At 42.6% G+C, this 21,953-nt stretch overlaps 3 protein-coding genes across 21 annotated transcripts in view; all 3 read right to left on the bottom strand.

The window, feature by feature from the left end:
* LOC120685286 (putative disease resistance protein RGA3) overlaps nucleotides 1–21,953 on the bottom strand; it is a 46,938-nt gene that overhangs the window by 8,546 nt on the left and 16,439 nt on the right. The window contains exons 2-10 of one of the 19 annotated variants that reach the window (XR_005679443.1): nucleotides 17,649–17,918; nucleotides 16,504–17,555; nucleotides 13,375–15,561; nucleotides 12,880–13,250; nucleotides 12,028–12,466; nucleotides 11,577–11,677; nucleotides 7,156–7,271; nucleotides 6,454–6,520; nucleotides 5,930–5,963 (exon numbers count right to left, since the gene is read on the bottom strand). Coding sequence is in view for 1 of the 19 variants with exons in the window: in XM_039967115.1 (XP_039823049.1) it covers nucleotides 15,874–15,918; nucleotides 16,504–17,535 (1,077 nt within the window). In the remaining 18 variants the exon portion in view is untranslated. The other 18 variants (XR_005679442.1, XR_005679445.1, XR_005679449.1 and 15 more) reach the window with 18 other exon arrangements.
* LOC120685288 lies at nucleotides 7,671–11,434 on the bottom strand. Its single transcript, XM_039967117.1, has 3 exons — nucleotides 9,926–11,434; nucleotides 8,372–9,844; nucleotides 7,671–8,293 (listed from the first exon to the last, which is right to left on the bottom strand). Exons 2-3 carry the CDS (start codon nucleotides 9,126–9,128, stop codon nucleotides 7,830–7,832), a joined length of 1,221 nt encoding a protein of 406 aa, XP_039823051.1. The 5' UTR covers nucleotides 9,129–9,844; nucleotides 9,926–11,434; the 3' UTR covers nucleotides 7,671–7,829.
* On the bottom strand, nucleotides 9,323–10,252 carry LOC120684771. The gene is made up of 2 exons (XM_039966651.1): nucleotides 9,926–10,252; nucleotides 9,323–9,844 (listed from the first exon to the last, which is right to left on the bottom strand). Exons 1-2 carry the CDS (start codon nucleotides 10,250–10,252, stop codon nucleotides 9,323–9,325), a joined length of 849 nt encoding a protein of 282 aa, XP_039822585.1.

The raw sequence follows: 21,953 nt of genomic DNA, 5'->3' as shown, positions 1-21,953 counted from the left end.
CAAGGAAAATAAGGCTAAAGTTGCTCGTGCGTACAACAAGAAGGTCAAGCCAAAGAATTTCCAGATTGGAGACTTGGTCTGGGAGGCAGTATTACCATTGGGAACTAAAGATAGAAAATATGGCAAGTGGTCTCCAACTTGGCACGGGCCGTACAAGGTTGATCAGGTTTTGCCTGGGAATGCATACATGCTCGAGGAGCTGGACGGTATCAAATTTCCTGTTGCTGTCAATGGTCAACACCTCAAGAAGTATTTTCCGAGCATGTGGGAAAGCGAGTAACAAGAGCCGATGAGATCCATTTGGCTGTACTAAGAAAGGCCAACACGTTGAGTTGGCCAACAAAAAAAATGAATGACAGGCCAACACGTTGAGTTGGCCAGTAAAAAAAATGAATGAGAGGCCAACACGTTGAGTTGGCTAGAAAAAATGCATATGAGAAGCGAACAGCCGATGTGTAACCATCGACTTAATGTGTTTTTAAGTGAGTACAAGTTTCAGGTTTTACGGGCAACATCAAATGTTTTCTGAATAGTTTTGCTAGTTTAGAAATCTTTCTATGGCATGGACGGCTTCTGCACGTACAATGTCAGCTTTTGCTATGATTGCTTCATCGTCCTTGTCATCGCCTGATATTATCTGTCGACTCAAGGTGCTTATCTCTGCAAACTCTGCCCTTATCTGTTCAGTCATTTCTTGGGCTTCCTGTTTAGAGTTTGCGATCGAAGCTTTTTCCTCTTGGATTAGTCTTTGGGTATTGCGGACCTTTTCTTCAAGTTCCATCAGTTCCTTTTCCAAGAGGTTGAGTCGTCTTGTATTCTCGGAGGTATCAGCTTTAGCATCCAGAGTTGCTTTCTTTTGGTTGAGGGCTTTACACTTTTGAGCTATGTCAGTTTTCAGAGAGACTTGAGAACGGCGTGCTTCTATTCTTTGTTGTGCTGCCTTCACCTCTGCCCGAAAGAAAGGAAGATGGCCGGCTGGCCAAAGTTTGACTCGGAGTAATTCTGGAAGCTGGGATTCTATCTGCTCAAGAGTTTCTTTTATCTTGCTGGAATCATCAACCAGAGCAGTGATTGGAGCAGATAGTAGATCCTTGATGAGCTGAAGCTGATGTGCCAAATTAGCCGATTGCTGCGAAGATGGTGTTTCTGCTCCAGGGACAGTCAGACCCATTGATGCCGGGTCAAAGGAAAGCAAACCTGAAATATCAAAGCTCTATGGACATATCTGAAGTTAGAGCAAGATACATTTATGAAGCTATCGGCTGGTTCAGAATAGGTTTTGTAATGTTACCTGTTCTGAAGAAGAAGTGTTGGGCGGTTTAAGAGCAATCGTCCTGTTAGAGCTTGTGTTGACATCAAGAACATCGACTGTATCGGCTTGTTCCTTGTTTGTCTCCATCAGTGCATTAGGAGTTGTAGTCACCTCATGTTGTACTGGGCTTTCTGCATTGGAGGTGTCTTCAGCTACGTCCTGGAAGTAGAATTACAGTCAACCAGAGTACATATGTATGCAATAAAGAAGAAGTTTTAGAATGATGAGTTACCTGGTTGGTGTTGGACTCTGATGGACTTGGAGAAGCTGGTGCTGGTTTCTTGATGACTCGCCTCGTGATCATCTTCCTTTTCTTGGTCAAGATTCGGGGGGCAACAATTGCAGAAGCTTGTCTTCGTCTGGAAGCTGACTGAAGTAAGTCTAGCTGAATAATCATCATCACTTTCTTCATTGATGGTGATCCTTTGCAGAAAAGTACATCAGGAGCAGTTGGAAGAAAGTGGAATGGCTCCCTGTTGCTGGTCATAGGTTCTGGACCATCTTGTTGCTGCCAACAGGGTGAGCAAGGATTAGTCAGGTAAAGGAATGGGTGATCTAGAAAGAGAAAAATGCATAAATTCAGTACCTCTTCTTCGGGGATTACATATTCAGGATCGATTTGCTGCAGTCGAGGACCTAGAGCTTTTCTAAAAACATGGGTTTTCCACATTCCCCACCATGTGCTAAAATTGATCGATGAAGGGTCAAAGGATAGATCGGCTGGTATTGGAATGTGGAGGTCATCGAACATGCTGTAGCATCTTGAGCTGGTGAGACCATCAGGCAGATCGGCTCTGCTCTCCACCAAGTGGTTAATATGGAAGTGGGGAGGGACCTGTCCTAGGCCAAATTGCCGAGCTGCTATAACTGGTTGGTAAGATTCATAACCTGGCTTGATAATTCTATTAGAGGTGCTGATGCCAACAGGAAGGAAGCCAGGTCAGATCATTAAAGAGTATAGATGCTGAGTGCTGTCGTCATCGGCAAAACTATCTAGTCTGAAGGCAGTTGGGTTCTCAAAGGATTCAGATTCAGTGAATGGGAAATAGAGTGGGTTATCCAATCCTTTGTAGAAGACTCTGAACCAGTTTGCTGCATCTGCTGAATTTAGTTTACTGCCAAGGAGACTAAATAAAGCTTGGCCATAGCTAGTACATCTAATTGGTTTGCCACTCTCATCAGGAAAAGAGTTCTTGGTTAGGCCTTGGAAGTTCGGAATCTGGTGTTGAATGTACAGTTGTGCCCACAACTGAATAAACCACCAAGGCCCTCCAGTTCTCAGTTTCTTTTGGTTAAGCAAGTTAGTTGTCATCAAATGGAGATATCTGTAGGGTTCTCCAAGAAAAAGTTTGCCTAGGCCGGTGTGATTGTCATGGGCCAGGTGATAGGCCAAGGGAAGATAGTTCTTAGTTGGAGCTAGAGAAGGACCACAGAAGATGAAGTGCTCTAGCCAGAGATTTAATAAGGCTGTGTGTTCCTTTTCAGTCACTGGACCTTTTGTTTTCAAGTGCTGATTCATGTAAGTGCCCCAGTTTGTGCAGTTAACTTTGGAAGAAAGTTTGAAGGGGACTTCTGCCATTTTGTGGGCAGCAGGATTAGGAGATCCTATGTCTAGGCCAGTGATCATGGTAACATCTAGCAGAGTAATGGTCATAGGTCCATGACCAAAGAGGAAACAGTTCAGTGCATCAGACCAAAAGTAGCCGATGGTTTTCAGAAGATTTTCATCTTTGTCAAGAGGAGACAGTGATAAGCTAAGTGCATCGGCTATGCTTAAGTCTTGCCACAAGGGCATATAAGATTTTGCTACTCTGCTGTACCATGTAATCCAACTCTCAGGGGGGTTAGGCCAGGCTCTTAAGCAGTCGGCCCAGAGGTTCAGATCGATGTTTTGACTCACAAAAGGGATCCTATTTGCTTCACAAGAGATCAAATCTATGGGGTTTTCATGGGTTCGTGGGCCAAGACAGAAGGATTTTGGATTGGAGGGATGCGGCAAAAGGATATCTGACACCTGAAGTTCAGAAATTTAGAAGTATGCATATGGTGTCATGTTTCAGAGTTTAGTGTTTCAGAAGCTTGGTAAGCTGAAGAAAAACTAAAGGATTAGGCCGAATATTACCTTCAGGCCGCAGGTTGCCGCATCATCGATTGCAGAGCTTGTCGTCTGAGCTGCAGAATCTGCCATGGTTCAGATCCGTTGACTTGGGGTTTGGTTGCTGTGGGTTCTGATTCGAATTTTGGATGCTTGGAGAAGTTCTTGCTCGAATTTGTAGATCTGGGTTTTCGAATTACGCTCGGATTTGAGAGCTTGTTTCGAGTTCGGTTCAAGGTGGAAGTAATACTCTACTCTTGTGCGGGTTGCTTCTAGTTTGAATTTCGTCGGCTCTTGGATATTTATAGAAGCTTGATGCGTTGCCATCGGCTTTTTGGAAAGTAATCGGACACACAGAATTGGAGGAAATTCGATTTCATTAATAAGAGGTCATTACAAGGAAAGCCGATTGTTACAAAGGAATTAATCCTTCGGCTTTGTTATTCTACCCCTACGATGCTACCTACTGCTACTGCTCATAGGTACCTAGTGCCTACGGCGCTTGGGGCTTCGGGCCAGCGCATCCCCGCTGCCGTCGTCGTCGATGTCATCATCGTCGTCGTCGCTGCTGAAGGCGCTGCTGCCACCTTCAGACCCGGAGCCGCTCCAGTCGTCGCCGCCGCCGCTGTTCTCTTCCTCGCTGTCCTCCTCGGAGGACCCGAGGAACCGAAAGGGCTTTCCGCCCATCGGCTCGTCGTCGTCGGAGGGGGAGTCGATCTCCTCTTCCGAGGAGGAGTCGACTCCGTCCGAAGAGGGGTCTTCCTCTTCGCCGCTCTCCGACTCCTCCTGGAACAGGAGCCGGAGGTCTTCTCCTTCAGTTTCGGGCTCGTCCTCCTCGGAGACGACCCCGAAGTCGAACTCCTCTGCATCCCAGTGCAGAGGAGCCAGCGCTTCGTACGCTGCGGTTGGGTCCCACTCCGGCGTCGGCTCCCGACTCTCCGGGATGGAGTCGATGGAAGAAGCAGGGAGGGGGGAAGAAGTAGGAGAAGAAGAGGAGGAAGAGTCTCCGAAGGAGTTGGAGTCGGAGGAGGAAGAGATCGCCATGGCTGGCAGAGGAGTGGGGTTTTCTGCGCTACTGGCTTTGGGAAGAAGAAGGAGTTTTGCCATGGAGGAGAGCCAATTCGGGGTGAGATTAAATAGTGGAAAGATGGAAGACGGATCGGCAGTTTCACATTCTACGAGGAGCCAGTTGCAGAGACGTTGCGTCTTCCTTGGTGGTTGCAGTGTGATTAATGAGCATTAACGGGAAGATGAAGCGACGGAGTGGTTTTGGAACTATCATTACCAAAACCAGGGGGCATGTGTTATCGCCATAAATTAACATGATTAATTTATGGGCCGAAAGCAAGATGGGCTCAAAGCAGAAGATTAAGAAGGCTTGTAAATCGGCTCCTGTGTGAGCATTTGTGCCACATGGGCCATGTATCTTTAGATTTAGTTTAAGATTAGAGATAGAATCCGATCGGGACAAGATTAGTTTAGATTGTTTCCCAAGTCTCCGGACTATAAATATGTACCCTATGTTATTTATGAAAAGGGAGCGTCATCACGTCTCACAAAAACAACAACCTCGGCGCATTGCCACCCCTAATTCTAGGGTTTCATCCAAGTAAGCGCCATGCTGCCCTGATCGCGTCTTGCGATCAGGGCAGCGCTGTTCTTGCTTCTACCTTGGTATTACTCGTACTGAAGCGTTTTTTATGGCGAGTAATGCTAGTTATCCTGATGTTCGTAGCATGGCTTTTAGTAGATTTGTTGTGCTTTTGTTGCTAATTGTCTACGAATATCATGTTGTCTTTACGCGATCATGTTATCATCTTATACTAGCTCTTGTCGCATAGAGTTAGCTGCGTAAAGGCAACACACTACTTCTTTTATATCTAATAGATCTAATCTGTTATGGTTTGCTCTTACCCTTAAGAGTTGGCATAATATCTGTTAGATTAGGCCTTGCAAACGGGTTGGATGATCCGGTGGCGTACTAGATGCTTTATCTTAGCCTTGATAGGGATTGTTCCGGGAATCGGCTCTGGCTAGTTCTTAGGCCTCTGTTTTGGGTTATGGTTTAGCTATTTGCTATATTTATTAGGCCCAATCACGTGTAGGATGTTCCGATCTAACAGTGAGGCTTTTACCGTCGTGGATTAGATTAGTTAGGTTTAATTGAAGCAGCTTTACAGTTATTTGCTTCATTCGACGACATCTGGATGCAAACAGATCCAATCTGACACCGGGACTCGATCGGCTCTTTAAAGCCGATGCAAGAGTCGTCCCGGGGAGCCGACCACGGCTCAGACTTATGTTTACACGTGGCTTTGTACGCAGGAAACTGTTCGGAGCACGTTCGCACCCTCCTGATCGGGTATAGGTCAGGTGGCACGCCCGGCTTTCCACGGAATCTCCGGGCGCGTGACGGAATTGCGGGCCGTCGACGAGGGAGCAGTGCCTGCCAGCGCCCCGGCGACCTCCCGGCTCTTCGTGTTGCCTGTCGCTGCTCGCCGGTGGGTTTCGACCGACAACACCTTCAAACCACTCCCAATCACAAGCCCTTTGCTCCTGCCAAATAATTGAGAGCCAAACATTAAAAAATGTCAATACGTCAAAAGCAGTACAATAATATAGAGTTAAAACGGTGAAGCCAAATACGAACCCAATAATCTCCATAGCTATTGCCACAATAAAATGTAGACCAAATATTTTCAACATTGCACTTGCTCAAAAGACTAAATGTCGACCAAATATTTTCATCCATGTGTGATAGCATTGAGTCTTTTATATACCGCCAAATGCATGACAGTACACCAGAACAACAGTATCCTCATCTTTGGAAATATAAATGGAACTGTGAATTGAGCTTTTTCATATTCATATTTTTTTCATTCTAGCTCTTCTGAAACTACACTCTTATTTTTCTGTTATTTCTTCCCAATAGGACTTTGTCATCACAATTCACATGTAAAATATACTTAGCATTGCGAAGGGAGGAAACCACGCATACATTTCATGATTGATATGGATTGTGCCATTAAGATATAGGGCTGCTTACACGTGAGACCAAATGCCCCAGCTTCCACATCATCCCATGCCTGAATGCATTCTCCTCTGCTTGAAATCTACTCAAAATGCAAAGCAAGGATCAGGAACATAAGAAATTCAACTTAAAACACTTCTACTCCAAGGTCAATAATGATAAGGGCCATATACTCGATTCATGATCTCTTATATAGTGAATGCACCAGTTCCATGTATTTTCAGTCTAAAATGAAAAACTCTAATCAAGGTAGAATCACAAATTCACATGGGTGATATTACTTACATTAATAATCAAGGTAGTAGTGATACTACGAAATGATTAAAGTGGCATCACATAAAATCCTCTAAATTAAAATAAATAAACTAATGGGAGAAGATAAGTACCTGGAAATATGTGGCAACTCATACACATGTAAATTTTCTTCAAACATAATTTTGGAATATGCATAGATTTCCAGCATTTTATTCTACCGAACATAGATGAGCAAGAACAACTAATGGAATGCTTGCTCAGCTCGATCATGAAGAAAGGACATGAGCTCAAGGGAAATCCTTTCTAGAATAACATGGCAACACTTGTTCAGGGCAGATATTGCAACCATAGACTAGTTATTATTTGTGGAGCAACATCAATTTCTATTAACTATCCAGAGAATAAAATTGGTTGAAAACATAGCACAGAACAAAGAGTGTTGGATTCAAAGAAAGCCAATACCTTTGCACCCTTGCTAGCATCATGCAGCTAGCAGAAATTTTGCTCCAGGTATTCTTTATTCTTCCTTCCTGATTTCATCAGTCCCCTCTTACAATGGCCAGAAAGTCCGAGCATTGCTACATGCAAAAAAAAAATCACAAGACCAAACCAAGCTGAAATTCAAAATCAATACTTGCATGCAATAGGAAGTCAACCAAATATAACAATGTAGACGCAGTTTTTGCAGGTCGTAACTATCAGTGGAACAAAGGCCCTGTTTGGGGTAGCTGGAGCTTTTCCAAAAGCTGCTGGTCTGAGAAGCTCACCTGCTGGTCCGAAAAGCTGCTGGTCTGAGAATCTACTGGTCTGATAAGCTGGCTTGTTTGGCAACCTAGCTTTTGGATGGCTGGCTGCTGAGCTGAGGAGTGGAAAGTCTAAAATACCCTCTAGTATAACGAATACCTGATTACTTGTGAACTGTAATGATTCGTCTGAACAGCTTGGTTAATAAATATTTTGTATTATTTTTGGATAGCTTAATATTTAAGATGGCCTATTAAATCATACTATTTCAATTATTTCATTGAGCTTACACAAAAGCACATCCGAAGCATGACTAACATTTTTCAAGCCATACAAAATACCAAAGGGCTACTTTTTACAAACAAAATGAGTTGTGCACCATCACTACTTGTCTACCCTCTATCTGCCATCAAGGAGTTCGCAATGAAATCACGAAATGCACACATATCAACATCATCTGATGATGGACCACTGTTATGCACTTCTTCTTCTTCTTCTTCTGATGAATCAACCTCTGGCATGTATTCTTCATCCTCATCGCACATTTGAAATAGCTCATCACTCAAAGCACTGTCACGAATAAAGTTATGAAGTGCCATGCATGCAATGATGATCTTCTTTTGCTTCTCAACCGGGAAACTTGGCATATGTAATAGAACTCGCCATTTCATTTTCAGCACCCCAAAAGAACGTTCAATCACATTGCGAAGAGAGGAGTGAGCATGGTTAAAAACCTCTTTAAGACCACTTGGCCTTTGGCCACCTTGAAATTCAGGTAAATGATACCTTTGCCCTCTGTAGGGAGCTAGGAAACCTTTCTTGTTGGGATATCCAGAATCAACAAGATAATATTTTCCTATATATCAAAATAATATGAGATCACATATATGGAACAACATGACAAATAAAGATTGACATGATTTTCGGCCATTACCTTCAGGAGGATGTGGGAATGCATCTGAGTAGCGGCACAAAGTATCATTGAATATTCGAGAGTCATGAGCAGATCCAGGCCATCCGGCTACAACAAATGTGAATCTCATATCAAAATCACACACAGCCATGACATTCTGTGTTGGGTATCCATGACGGCCAATGTGAGGAATCATCTCATTTGCTGGCACGACAACACGTACATGTGTGCCATCAATGGCACCTATGCAATTGTTGAAGTGGGGTGAAAACCGATCATCTTGAAGCCTTGGATGCACTGTTCTGAATTGTAGATCTTTTGGTTTGATGATGTCTCCAGCTAGCAGATTGACAGACTCTAGGACTTCACTAAATTTTCGACTAATTGTTTCAGTGGATCGCTTGAATATATTCTCAACAGTGATAAATGATTGAGGACCACCACACATCCATAAGAACATTCCCAAGGCTTCAACAGAGCTCATAACTCTTGTGCACTTAAGCCCATAATTCTCGACCAATGTTTCATGCAACCTAGCAAATACATGACGATTCATACGAAACATGTTGTAGCAATCTTTGTTGACTTGTAGCTGATCCATGACCCATTGATACCCAGACTGGCGAGGAGGAGGTCTCTTTCTTTTCCCAAGATATTTTTCACTGTGATCCATAGCAATGAGAGTCACTATTGATGCTACCAATACTTCTGATGCATCATCAGTGTCATTCTCACTCTTACTAGATGAACAATTGTCACTTTCACTTGATGTGCTCATCTAAAAAACAGATTGACAATTATTCAGATAGCACTTACAACAACAAATAACAGCTGGAATAACAAGGGTAACATCGCATAAATAACAGCTAAAATAAATAGGGTACCATTACATAAATGCAACTGAAATAAATAGGGTAGCATTACATAAACGCAGGTGAAATAAAAAGGATATAGCACATTAGTGAGACTACTTTATTTATTTTTCCTCTCTTCATACATCCTCTTCAGCCAAGCCACCTTTCCTTCATTTGTTTTGATGGAACGAAACACTGCACGGTTTTCACGCTTCACAAAGAGTTGGGTGGCCATAAAATGCTCATCACTCCCTTCACTAGCCCCTGCATTGACAGCTTGATCCATGAGCTCTATGATGTCATCTTCAACCTTTTGTTCATGTTTGCTCTTACTAGTAGCCAACACATCGATAAGTCGTGACACTTGCTTAACCATAGGATTCCTACCCTTCTTCTTTGGGCTAAAAGTATGGTCAACATCTCTAGCTTTGCGTTTTCCTTCTTTTTTTGCATCATGTGAAATGTGTATGTTCTCTTCATTTTCATTACTATCATCACCAACATCAATGGGAGCTGTAGTTTTTTGAACTCCCGGAATGATCGAAGATAAACCTGTGACATTGATGTTTTGAAACATAACTTCAAGCTCATCTAAGTTGTCCATAGGTGCTTCACGAAAGGCTGCATATTTCTTGTTTTGCTGAAAAAGAAGTCATATGTGTTAGTTATCAGAACTTTGTTTTCAAAGATGAAAAAATAAACAACTTTCAGTTTTACTTACCGCTATCTTGTCCTCCCACCATTCATCACTTGCTGTAATTATCCCCTTTGTAACATCGAAACCAAGACCGGTTGCAGCCCTCTTCAAATCCAACCACAAGTTGTACTGTGGCTTCAAAGTATCCCATTTGTTCTTCAATTTTCCATGTGGGTAGTGTCGTTTGGTGATAGCAAAAAATTTTTCCTCAAGGTTCTTGTACCCAATCGAACTCAAGGTAGTCCCTGGCCTATTCCCAGCTAGAGTTTCTTCCTTACATATCTGACAAAATATTTTGGTTGCATATGCATCCCATACTGCTTTTGGTGTCTTCACCTTCCCTTTCTCCATCTATACTAACAAAATTACTCCAACAATAAGCAACATACAAGTACTCGGACCCATATTTCTTTTTAAAAATGGTCTAATACTGTTATTCACATGGCCATTTTCATTTTCATTGTTTCTCTGGTAAGATTCAATTCATGCATAACTTACGATAATGCTTTGGTAATGCTTGACTGTTTGTCTATGTGCAGCACACCAGATTATGTTCTAATTCCATTTTCATCGAGAAATGTTCTAATTTCATTAGCAGAAAAAAAATAACCACATAGCTCCTGGAATCGAATTAGCAATCCATTGAATCAGGGCCTGCATCTATCCACTTTTTTTACCAACCCATCGATCTGTTCTGTCCACCTCCTTTTTTTCTTCTGTATCCTATTTAATTTGGTAACTGAGGTCTTAATCGATAATTCAGGGGAATCGATTTAGGGATACATCCGCAAGGTTAAATGTAGTTGGTGGCTAAAAGAACACCTGCTACCTTAGGCATGGAAGACCAATGTAGTTTAAATGAACTAATCAAATCCAAACCCTAGGCATAAATCCCTAAAACTAGTGTGGGGTGGGAAGAAATGTGTGCTTACCTTGGATGCGACCTCCAAGATTGACACAGCTGGGCCGCCGGCCGGAGAGAAGGTCGCGGGTGAATGGCCGCCGGGCGGAGCTGCGAGCTGCCGGAATAGGAAGCTCCGTCGCTCCGCAGGGGGGGGGGGGCGCGAGCAGGTCCAGCAGGCTTGGGGCGCTGCGACGGGGACCAGGAGCCGCGGCGGGGCCTTCTCTTCCTCGATCTGGAGTCCGGGTCGGGGGAGCAGCCTTGCGCCGGCCGCCCTGAGCAGCGACCTAAGCTTGGCGCCCTGGTCCGTCGCTTGGGAGGGAGCGGCGCGACCCTCTCGGTCGCTCGGGAGGGGGAGGGGGTGGAGGGGCGCAGCAGAGACGGGGAGAGGGGAAAATTTTTGTTATATACTAGTGGCAAAAGCGGGTAATTTCATTGAAGTTTCGTGGGGAGGTCTGTAACACTGAAGGGTACAAGCTCGGGAAGCTCCCCTCGCGGAGCTTTTCGTTTCCAGGCAAAACTGAGCTTTTGGATCTGCTAGCTATTGGGAAAAGCGGGTTTGTTTGGGGGAGCTTCTAGCTTTTCCAGCTGGTTGGAGTTCTAGAAGCTGTAGAAAGCTCCCCCAAACAGGGCCAAAGACTGGGTGACTGACAGTCTATCTAATTTGTTTCATAGTTAGTGATAGATATTTTTTGTTGCAAATATTGAGTCACACAGTAATGAATCATGTATGTTAAGGATTTCAAAATTAACAAAGGATTCATCCTGTCGCACCTATTTTTGCACTGGTGATCGACATATAACTAATCTGCCACCGGACAGCCATTTGATCCCCTCTACGAAGGCTAGTGTGATCACCTTGTTTCCTCACAATGCTGACCAAAAAATTTTTTTAAAAACCTAGGTAAAAATAAAAAAATAGAAACTAATTAGTAGATTATATAGACAAAACGTCACTGCTCCATCATTTGTTCCCACGCATTCAACCCAAATCTCTAAAGTCTGACCATACATATCTATATAATGATAGCTTGAAAATACGTCCATACATTGCATGAGCTCTCATCTATCCTTGCTGCACGTAGGGAATGAGTAGAATGAATGCGAAGAGAGACTTTACATGGAATGAGGCTGTTTCAAATCATGGTTGAAGGAGCAGGCATGAGGAAACAGTCGCTACGATGAACTGAAAAAACAGCAACACCACAACCCAAATTGGGGGTACCTGGCATTCTCACTCCGTCATGTTGCCTCCTACGCCTAGGGACGTGGGTCGCCGCCGCTGCCATTGCACCTGCCTTCGTCAGGGATATTGTTGCGTCTGCCGCGTAGGGGCCGGTCTCTCGGGGGTGGATCTCCTCTATAGATTATTTTGCAACGGCGCCCAGGGATTTTGCCGTTAGTTGACGCCGCCGCCGCCATTGCGCCTGCCTCCATTGGGGATATCGCCGCCTCCTGGGATTTTGCCACGGCGCCTAGGGATCCTAACGCCTCCATGCATCGCCTCACCTATCATCTACCGCAACAATGAGCTGCTGGAAGGAGGACTGGAGGAGGGATCAAATGGAAGGTGGCAGCCGCTTGATTCAAAGTTCGATTGATTTATCAATCACGCTCAGGGATGGTGCGGAGGGTCAGGTGGTTATGGCGGGTGGGTAAGTTACCTATGCGGCGAGAAAATAAGCGCCTAAATCCAGGAAATATTTTAGAAAGAGGTTTTTTCCCCTTGTCATCAAACTTTCAATAACGTCCAACATCCCGCCAGGTGGGGATGCCATGAGGGGTCAGGGAAAATTAATATGGTGAATGGAGGTTTTAAAATTCTTGGATCCTTATAGTATATATAGATGTTGGAAGAATCTTAGAAAATGTGCCACATGTTCCGATGCCCAAGATGGGATAAATATAATGTTGCTTTGAAGAAAAATAAAAACCCCACCCTGGTTGATCAGGTAGAATGTACCAATTTGATGAATATACTCCATATTTGATGAATATACCAAGCATCACCAATTCAACAGATTTTCATGTTCTGAAGAACTGTCATAATAAATAGAATGTTGCAATAAAAATTTACTTTGAAGACTTCGTTTGGATGGTTTTTTGTTTTGCATTCTGTTTTCATGGAGCCCGATGTGCTCATCTGCAATTGCTCTATCCAGTCTCCCCGCCAGGGACATAATGGGCCGCTGGACTGGAAATAAATGAGCTGCTGTAGAGAAGCAAGGACTGCGATCCAGCGGAGGAAAAGAATGTGCTTGAGGACATACCTGGGACGACATAGGAATGTTGTGGTGATGCACCACAACGTTATGCTCTTCCATATGTATACAATATTGATTTTTAAATCGTGGGATGTGGGTCGGATACGATCATATATGATAATGATCTTGTATTCAACCAGGATTCAGCTTCCACCTCGTACAAAACCTCTGTAATCACCTTCGTCTGTGAAGGGAAATAAGAAGAATGTTTTTTATAGATGAAACCACGCTGCTGCCTGCTGTTGCTTGCAGCATGCAGATCGAAAAACCAAGCTCAAATGAAACATTATTAAAAGAGATGTTGTTACCCAAGGATATTGAAGAGGGCGCTGCTGATATTGGTCTCAAGGTAACGCGGATTCCTTGTATACGAGACAGTGAACTTTGGACCACAATCGGCATGGACATTTAGATCAATTTCGGCATGGGCCTCCACACGATCGATATGGCAGAACCTATCCCAGTTGTGGGTGGATTTTCCCCGAGCCATGGAACAGAGCAACGGTAGGTCGCAGCATAGGTCCAGACTCCAGACGGCAGAGGTTGAGATCCCGCAGATATCTTGGTAGTGTTGGCTGGCCACGACTCTGCAGTTGAAGGTATCGTAGTGCTGGGACGCCCTCTAATACTTGCAGCTTCGAGCAGCAACGGACGAAAACCTTCTGCAACCTGCGGAGGTTAGTGATTCTCTCTAGCTTGTAGCAGCACTCCAAATAAAGATTAATAACACAAGGGAAGTTCTCCAGGAAGGTGAGGCAATGGACATGATGCAGCCTCAACACCTTGAGAGCCTTTGCATGGAACGCAAGGCCAGGTGGAAGTCGCGTCAATGATTCACATTTGTCGAGTGTAAGATGCACCAAGACTGGCATGGCTTCAATCAGTTCCTCGCACTCCCACTTCCACTCCTCCCAGCACAGCATTCCACTGAAGTCCAATTCCTCCAAACATGGGAATAATGATGTGGACACACGGGGATGGTGCTGATTGTGGCATATCAATTCAGGGCCAACGTGCTTGATGGCAGGAGCGCGATGAACAATCAGTGTCTGTAAGCAGGGTAGATGACACAAGCCACTAGGGAGTTGGATACAATAAGCAAGATCCCGCAGATGCAAAATCCGCAGCCTCTCTAGAGACACTGATCCTGTCATTGATGTAACCCATTCAGGGAGTCGACGCCCGAAATATCCATCAATAGTCAAATGCTCTATACAACCAGGAGGGCACAGCTCATCAAATACCTCCTCAACGTGCCGCTGCTCCTCCTCTGTGACTATTCTTTCGAATGACCACCCATCATCCCCAATTATACTGCTGCATTTAAAAATCAAGCGGCAAAGATGCATCTTGGTAGATAGCATGGCCTTTGCAGCTAAGGAGCTGGGATATACATTCTCCAGACCCTTGAGTCCAAGATTCCTAAGCTGAGAAAGAGGACCTAGCTCTTCTAAAGTACACCAACCATTTGAACCACCATCCATGCTGGCTGGAAAGTTTGTTATTTTCCTCAAGTTTGTCAATGCACCAAATTTCTCTGGTATAGTATTTATGGTTGTATTGAGATACAGAGATCTCAGCTTCTTTAATTTTACAATGCCATTAGGAAGTCGAACCACTCTCTTACAATCCATAAGGTCTAGGTACTGCAACAATTTCATGTGGCCAATACTATCCGGTAGACTAGATATTTCAGTACTTTCTATGGTCAAGAACCTCAGGTGCTTGAGTCCTCCCAGATGGTTTGCTAATAATGGACTAAAATCTGAATTCTTTAAATATAGTGTACGTAGCCTTGACAATCCACTTAACGAATCATCACGCTTAAACTTGATGGGGTAAAATGAAATTAATGTTCTTAGCGAACTATGCTTTTGTAAAACACCCCAATCTAGTTCATTGAAACTTGACTCGACTCCAATAGACAGCAGACGGAATTTTTGTAAACTAAGTCTGCTACCAATATTACTTTCTCCCTTAGCAGCCACCAGTGCGTCATCTCCAACCATATAATGACAAAATGACCGAACAACATCATGCATTATGTAATGCGAATGGCCAATGTATTGCTTATATGGTTCTATAAGGTTCCTCCAGATTAACTCGTTGATGTAATCTGCTCCTATCTGTTCCAGATCATCAGAGTAATTACTGCTCACCAATCCTTCACTAATCCACATTTCAATCATCCGATCAGGACCAACGTTTGCTTTTTGAGGAATAAGTGAGTAGTAAAGCAAGCATTGCTTCAAATGAGGAGGTAGATCATCATAACTCAAGTATATTGCATGGTTTAGCTCTTCGGGCATTCCATCAATTGACCATGCAGGATTATTTAAAATCCTCTCCCACTCAACCATGTTCATACACCTCTGTCGCAATAGTCCTCCTATCACTTTGATAGCAAGAGGTAAACCACCACATCTGCCTAGAATCGCCAATCCAATATTCTTTAGTGTATCTATATGAAGCTCATCCCTCTCAGTTGCTACGACCTGTGTAGGCAGTTTGAGAGTTAAGAAATAAAACTATAGTTTATTGTGTGTATTTAATTTCTATTTAAGACATGGTTTGCGGAATTCTATCTATTAATTTTAATTTTTAGTCACAATTCGATTTTGATGTAAAATACAAGTAGTCATTTTTAGTATATACTCCGTATTATGTCAAATCTCCTCACGTTCCACCAAATAACTACCTAATCTGTCGTATGTCAAACTGTTAGGCTGACATGTGAAACCGGGTACATACACATCGGTGGCATGTAAGAAACATATAAAGTTATTCATAGAATAGAGTTGCCTTTTTTATTTCGTTGCCCGATAATAGTCTTTCCCTCCCGTGACAAAGTCCTAAAAATGTTCAAAATGCACTAGTTCATAATACATTTAAGTGCAATTTAAAATCCAAAATTAGTGCTGCGAATGTTAGTAGTTATAATTATTCTCCATAAATTAGATTGTAATTCAGAGTAATTACTATTTGCAGACAAATCTACTTACAAAAAAATCGAAAAACTATTTCCAATATCTAACAACATTTTAACAGAAATTTCAAAAATATGGCTGTCAAAACGATGTAACAAGTTAACAACAATCAATACGCAACATAACAATTGTAAATATACTGGGCAACATCTGACCGCATGAAACTATCGTTAAACAACAATCAATACGCAACATAACAATTGTAAATATACTGGGCAACATCTGACCGCATGAAACTATCGTTAGTAGAGATACTAGTTTATATTTTGCTGGTATATATGCATTCAAGCACACAATATATCAATCCACATATAAATCTTTTAGTTATGCTAAGAAAGAAACCAAATTTTAGAAGATCAGTAGACAATATAAGTTATGTTTGCATTACAATTCAAAACATTTGCATCAAAATATATATTGTATGGCTGAAAACAAAGTAAAGAAAAATACCTGTTTTTTAAGCAAGGACCATGCGTCTTGAGGCCCCAAGTAGTTAATACGGTGAAGGTAACGAGCCTTCATCGCAAGGGCAACTCTATCATCTCTTGTGGTGAGAAGGACTCGGCTTCCGCGAGCAACATAACTGAAAGATGCCCTGAGTACGTTGTTCCACTCAGCTGCAGTCCACATATCATCTAGTACCACAAATATTTTCTTGTCCCGGATTAAGTTTACTAGGGCGGGCTCAAGCAGGGACTTGTCATGAGCCTGAAAATAGTCTCCTCCAGCTCCAGTGATGGCCACCCTCAACAGTTCGGTTTCAGTGCAGGCCTGGGTGACACTCAACCATATCATTTTCCTGAATTTTTCTTTGATGGTTTGATGATTGTAAATATTCTGGGCCAGTGTGGTCTTGCCAATCCCCCCGGTGCCAGAAATGGCAATAACAATGTAATTATCTGCATGATTGGCCTGTCCTTCATTTGTTAGCATATTCACCAGTTCAACAGTATCTTCTTTGATTTTCTCCCCTACCAAGCTCGAATGTTCCATCACTGGTGATGTTTTACCTCTGGCAGGATGAGAAACCATCCCCCGGTCCTGGTTCTGCTCCATTCTAATGAAGTTGAATTGAGCACCACTTTCACAGATGCTATCAAGCTTCTTGTTGAGATCCTTGATGCGGCTTCCAATGTTATGGGTGAAGACAGGACTCTGCAAGCAGAGTGACATGGGATTGACGAAGCACGTGCAATCCACACCCGTGGACTCCTGCCGCTCCTCAGCCTTAAGATTACAGATGTCCAGTATATCAGTCGCCTCATACATAACATCCTTCAGCATCATCACCCACCGCTGCACGGTCTTCTCTGTGATGCGCCTCCTCTCTGCGTCAGCGAGCACAGCCTTCAGCTCCTGCAGCTTCTCCTCGAGCTTGCTGATCTCACCGGGAACGCCATGCAACATGGCCACCTCTTCAGTTGCCATCTTTGTCACCTTGTCTATCAGAAAGGATACAAATGCATCCAGGACAGCAGCCATGGCTTGTGATCTGGCTTCTTCTACATGGAAAAATATATTAGCGTTAGTTCATACACCCCTTCAGGTTTCTGTTTATTAATCATTTGGTCAACGTAAAATAACGTGAGGGTTACCTTAACTAAAGACTTGCGTCCTCCTTTGATACAGCAGGGTATTTGACAAGGAACTTCAAGCTTGTGATACAGGCCGAAGCTAATTGATGTACTATTATTTAGTGTTTCGCTAATTTTCTGTTGAACACACGTCTAACTATTTGTCAATCCATATCCTGCCATATATGAAGCTGCGAATATTTGGGCGACGCAGACTGAAATAAGCACTAATAAACCGGCACACTGCAGCGTGGATGCAGAGAGCTTCAGCAGTTTGGAATCGTCTGAACTCTGCAACAAACAACACGAAATTTAGTACTCCAGAGTCCAAATAATATTGCCCAATCTGATACTCCTACCTAGAGCATACAAATATACAATAGCATAAATTGTTTTCAAAACTACCGGCACTACATTAAAACATCATAAAACACACTTCCAAATCAGTGACAGGAAAACAAAACACATCTTAAATAAGATTAGTAGTGAATAAAACTGTAACGCGTCACTAGTATCACAGTGGACTTGCAGCTATGGTGCACATCTCTATATACGATTCTTGAACCAAAAGAGGGTCAAGGAGCAAGGCCACGTCGGGTGCAATTTCCACAATCGAATCAGCCGGGCGGACAGTGCAGATCATTTGTTTCCCGACTATTTTGCAAAAAAAAACCTCGAACTTTAGAGAAACCAACCCGCGGTTCGACCTCCTCTGTCTATAAATTTTGTGGAAAAGCACTCAACTTTTTTTAAAATAAACCCACACTCCAACAGTCTAGGTTCAGAGAATTTTCCTAAGAAAACCTTAAGTTTTTTGTAAAATCAACCCTCAATCTGGTCCTCCCTTAGGATTTTTTAGAAAAACACTCAAATTTTAATTAAATCAAATCACGACTCATTCCATCCATTACTTCTACACGAGCAACATTATACGTACAATTTGAACACCAAAACGCGTTGGAATCAAAAGTTGCTCGACATAAAATTTAATCAAGAATTCAAAAACTACAACTTTATTATAGAGTAAATTTTAAAGTTCAAAACGCTTTCGCAATTCGTTTGCACAAATACTTACATGCGATCCATTATGCCTACAATTTGGACACCAAAATATCTTCAAATCTAAAAATAATCAACACAAAAGTTGCCCAGAATTTCAAAATCTACAACTTTACTTAGGGGTTGGGAAAGCAGCACCCACGAAGTATAGAAAGTGCCAAACATTGGGAACTCCACGGGGACAAAATTAGGAACAGGAACAAGGAGAAGCGAGAACCACTTAAATAGATGAATCTATTGTATTTCTGCCTTTGTTCCCCATAGCACCTGGGGATCGAAAAGCACCAAATTTGATGACTATTCACTTGCTACAGAGTGTTCCTTGTGTGAGGTTGTTTCTGTTATTAATAAAATTCACTTTTACCGTGTTAGAGGTGACAAAATCTCCTTGGGTAAATTAGTGCAAAAGTTCTAGAAAAATTTTAACAGATGTTCTGCAATTGGCACAAAATTCATGGTTCTGTTATGACAACGTTCCTGCTTGAAGCAAAGTTAACCTCTGACTCTGAACCCTGAAGGATAAATTTGATAATAGTGGTCACATGCATGTGATTGTTTTTGGAACATATCAATGGTATTGAGAGCTGTCTCATAGTGCTAGCATGGTAAAATTAATTAGCAAGTAAACAATGTCCTTCATAGAAAACATTAGTAAACAGGGGTCTTTCTCCCCAAAAAAGTCAGGGCTCTTCAACGGTAATATGAATATTCTTATGTCTGCATCTTGGTAACTCTTGTAAAATTATTAGGATCATTACAAAATATTAGCCTAATTAATAGTGTTTGCTTTACTTCTTGACATAATCCATTTTGATCCTTTTTATAAACCATTGTATGTATATCTATATGGCAGATTAGCGTATGCACCTTCATGCTATGAGTGTGGAATGTTCAAACCCAGTAGCTTTGGGTAGATGGGTCTCGGGAGCCATGGTAAATCTAAAAACATACTCAAGTGTGATTTTATTTGAAGATCTTATTCAAATAAATATAACGGTGCAATTGGAATTTGATTTGAAACACAAATGATCATATCACACACATGCATGTATCTAGCCCGTGGAGAGGGGGTGGTCGACCGCGTCCCCAAGCGGGCAAATCTGTTCATCGCGGCTGCGCGCGTGTCGATCTGTCTCAGAGCATCTGACTGCTAGTGTGTCCTGCTGTGCTATTCTGTTTGAGAACCGGTCCATATTAACCACGCGCCATGGTTTGGCAATTAAAAAATAGCAGCTGATGTGCATAGTCGTGCAACACATATCAAAAATAAAAAGGATACACTTTACACATCCATAATTAAATTTTAATGGCATCATTATATTTCATTCTCCACGACACTTCATAATCAGACCATGCTTAACTATATTTAGATGATAGTTTCTCTAGAACATTTTATTACGTTTCAGAACATTTCTATTTTCTTTTTGTTCAAGGAACATTTCATTTTGTTCTCGGAACAATTTGTATTTTTTGAGTATTTCTTTTGTTCAAAATAATTTTACCATCCAACATTTTTATATGTTCCAAAAACAATTTTCAATTTTGAAAGTATAACAATTAGTTCTCCATTCGTATTGGAATTCACATTTGCAAACATTAAAATGTATTCATGAGTCGTCTTATTTTGAAATTCTATTATACTAAATATAATTGTGAAAATAGATTTTAATTTAGATACGAGATTCATTTTTCTTTCTTCCAATAGATTGCATCATTTTGTGTTCTCTCTTTGGACATGTGGGTCCATGCAGCCGCAGGGGCGAGCGGAGGTAAAGATGGCAATGGGTCAGATTCGGATCGGGTGGGGTCTCCGTGCACCCAAAACCCGAAATCGAAACCCGAACCCGAAACTAATTCGGGTGGAAATCCATCACCAAAACCAAACCCGCGGATACCCGAAACCCGAATGGATACCCGAAACCCGCAGATAAATATACACATATTCACGTGTATAAACAAGAGGCAACAAATAAATATACACATATTCACGTGTATAAACAAGAGGCAACAATTAAATCCAAATGATTTATTTCGGATATCCGTTGGATATCCACGGGTGGAAACCAAAACCCGAAACCGAACCCGAAACCAAACTCAAACCCGAACCTGAAAACCGTGGACGAAAAACCAACACCAAATCCGAAACCTGAAAAACCGAAACCCTCGGATACCCACACCGAACCCGATCCGCTGCCATCTCCAAGCGGAGGCTGCTTTCTTTTACTAACCCAGCGCACCCAATAGCACGCGCTACGAAATAGACGCACCCTCCCCAAGCGGCCTAATCATGAGCAGGAAAATTGCAAATTCTCTCCTGGATTTTTGGAACTAAGAGACTAACTAAATCTTTACCCTAGCACTGCAACTATCGTCAAACCAACACTACACCTTCCAAGACCGGCATCCAGGCCAGTCTCAATGGAAAGTTCTATAGGTATTAAATTTCATGCCATATTATCTAAATTGCTGACTTGGCAAGATCATTTAAGAAGAGAGAAGGGAGTAGTTTCTTCAGATGACAGGAGTTTTATCCCCATGACACACCCAACACAAATAGTTACCAACTCTCCGATCTTGATAATGGTGCAATGAAACTTTGCACCGCGACTTACCTTAGAGACATCCTACCACCTTGCCAAATCAGGACGCTTTGCTTTCTATGGTAACATGGACCACCTCTGGAAATCAATGCTGGTTTTGTAGGGTGTTCGAAATGGCAAACCACCCCTGAAAGTGGGGTACTATTTCTAGAGGTGAGTCATGTCATCACTTGCTCCTAAAAATAATTTCTAGGGATAGATGATGCTATGACCATCTCCTAGAAGTCCCACATGAATAAATTCGTAATTTTTCTATATATATTCTCGAAGAACACAAGCTTTATATGAAAGTTATAGAACTCAACAAGATCTAAAAGTTTATAATTTAGAACTTTGCAATTTATAGTTTTTCGTTTGAGATGGTTTAGTAGTTCAAAAGTTCATTATAAATTCTCTTATTTTTAAAATTTTAAACTTTGCTTGTTGCAACAGGATTACTGCTTATACACTTGAAATTTCCATTGGTAGATGCCAGCCTTATCTCTTCTCTCCCTCAAACCTATCTCTTCACTCCCCCTCCCATTGGAGCGGCTGAGGCTGCCAGGTGCCCGCGAGCTCTGCCGCCGGGCCTCGCCGGGGCGCAGGCGAGCTCCGCCGCTGTGGCCCCGCGAGCGCGCGCCAGCTCCCCAGCCGTGGCCTTGTCGGGGCGTGCGCGAGCTCCAAGGCA

Source organism: Panicum virgatum, chromosome 8N (assembly GCF_016808335.1).
Source record: "Panicum virgatum strain AP13 chromosome 8N, P.virgatum_v5, whole genome shotgun sequence".
NCBI lineage: Eukaryota > Viridiplantae > Streptophyta > Magnoliopsida > Poales > Poaceae > Panicum > Panicum virgatum.
This window is presented reverse-complemented; position numbering and strand designations above follow the sequence as displayed.

Bases quoted from the DNA above. Each gene is read 5' to 3' on its own strand.
- LOC120685288 (XM_039967117.1), bottom strand. From the start codon at position 9,128: ATGAGCACATCAAGTGAAAGTGACAATTGTTCATCTAGTAAGAGTGAG. The intron at 8,294-8,371 runs GTAATGGCCGAA...TTTGATATATAG, and splicing joins ATTCCCACATCCTCCTGAAG to GAAAATATTATCTTGTTGAT.
- LOC120684771 (XM_039966651.1), bottom strand. From the start codon at position 10,252: ATGGAGAAAGGGAAGGTGAAGACACCAAAAGCAGTATGGGATGCATAT. The intron at 9,845-9,925 runs GTAAGTAAAACT...CTTCTTTTTCAG, and splicing joins GGTGGGAGGACAAGATAGCG to CAAAACAAGAAATATGCAGC.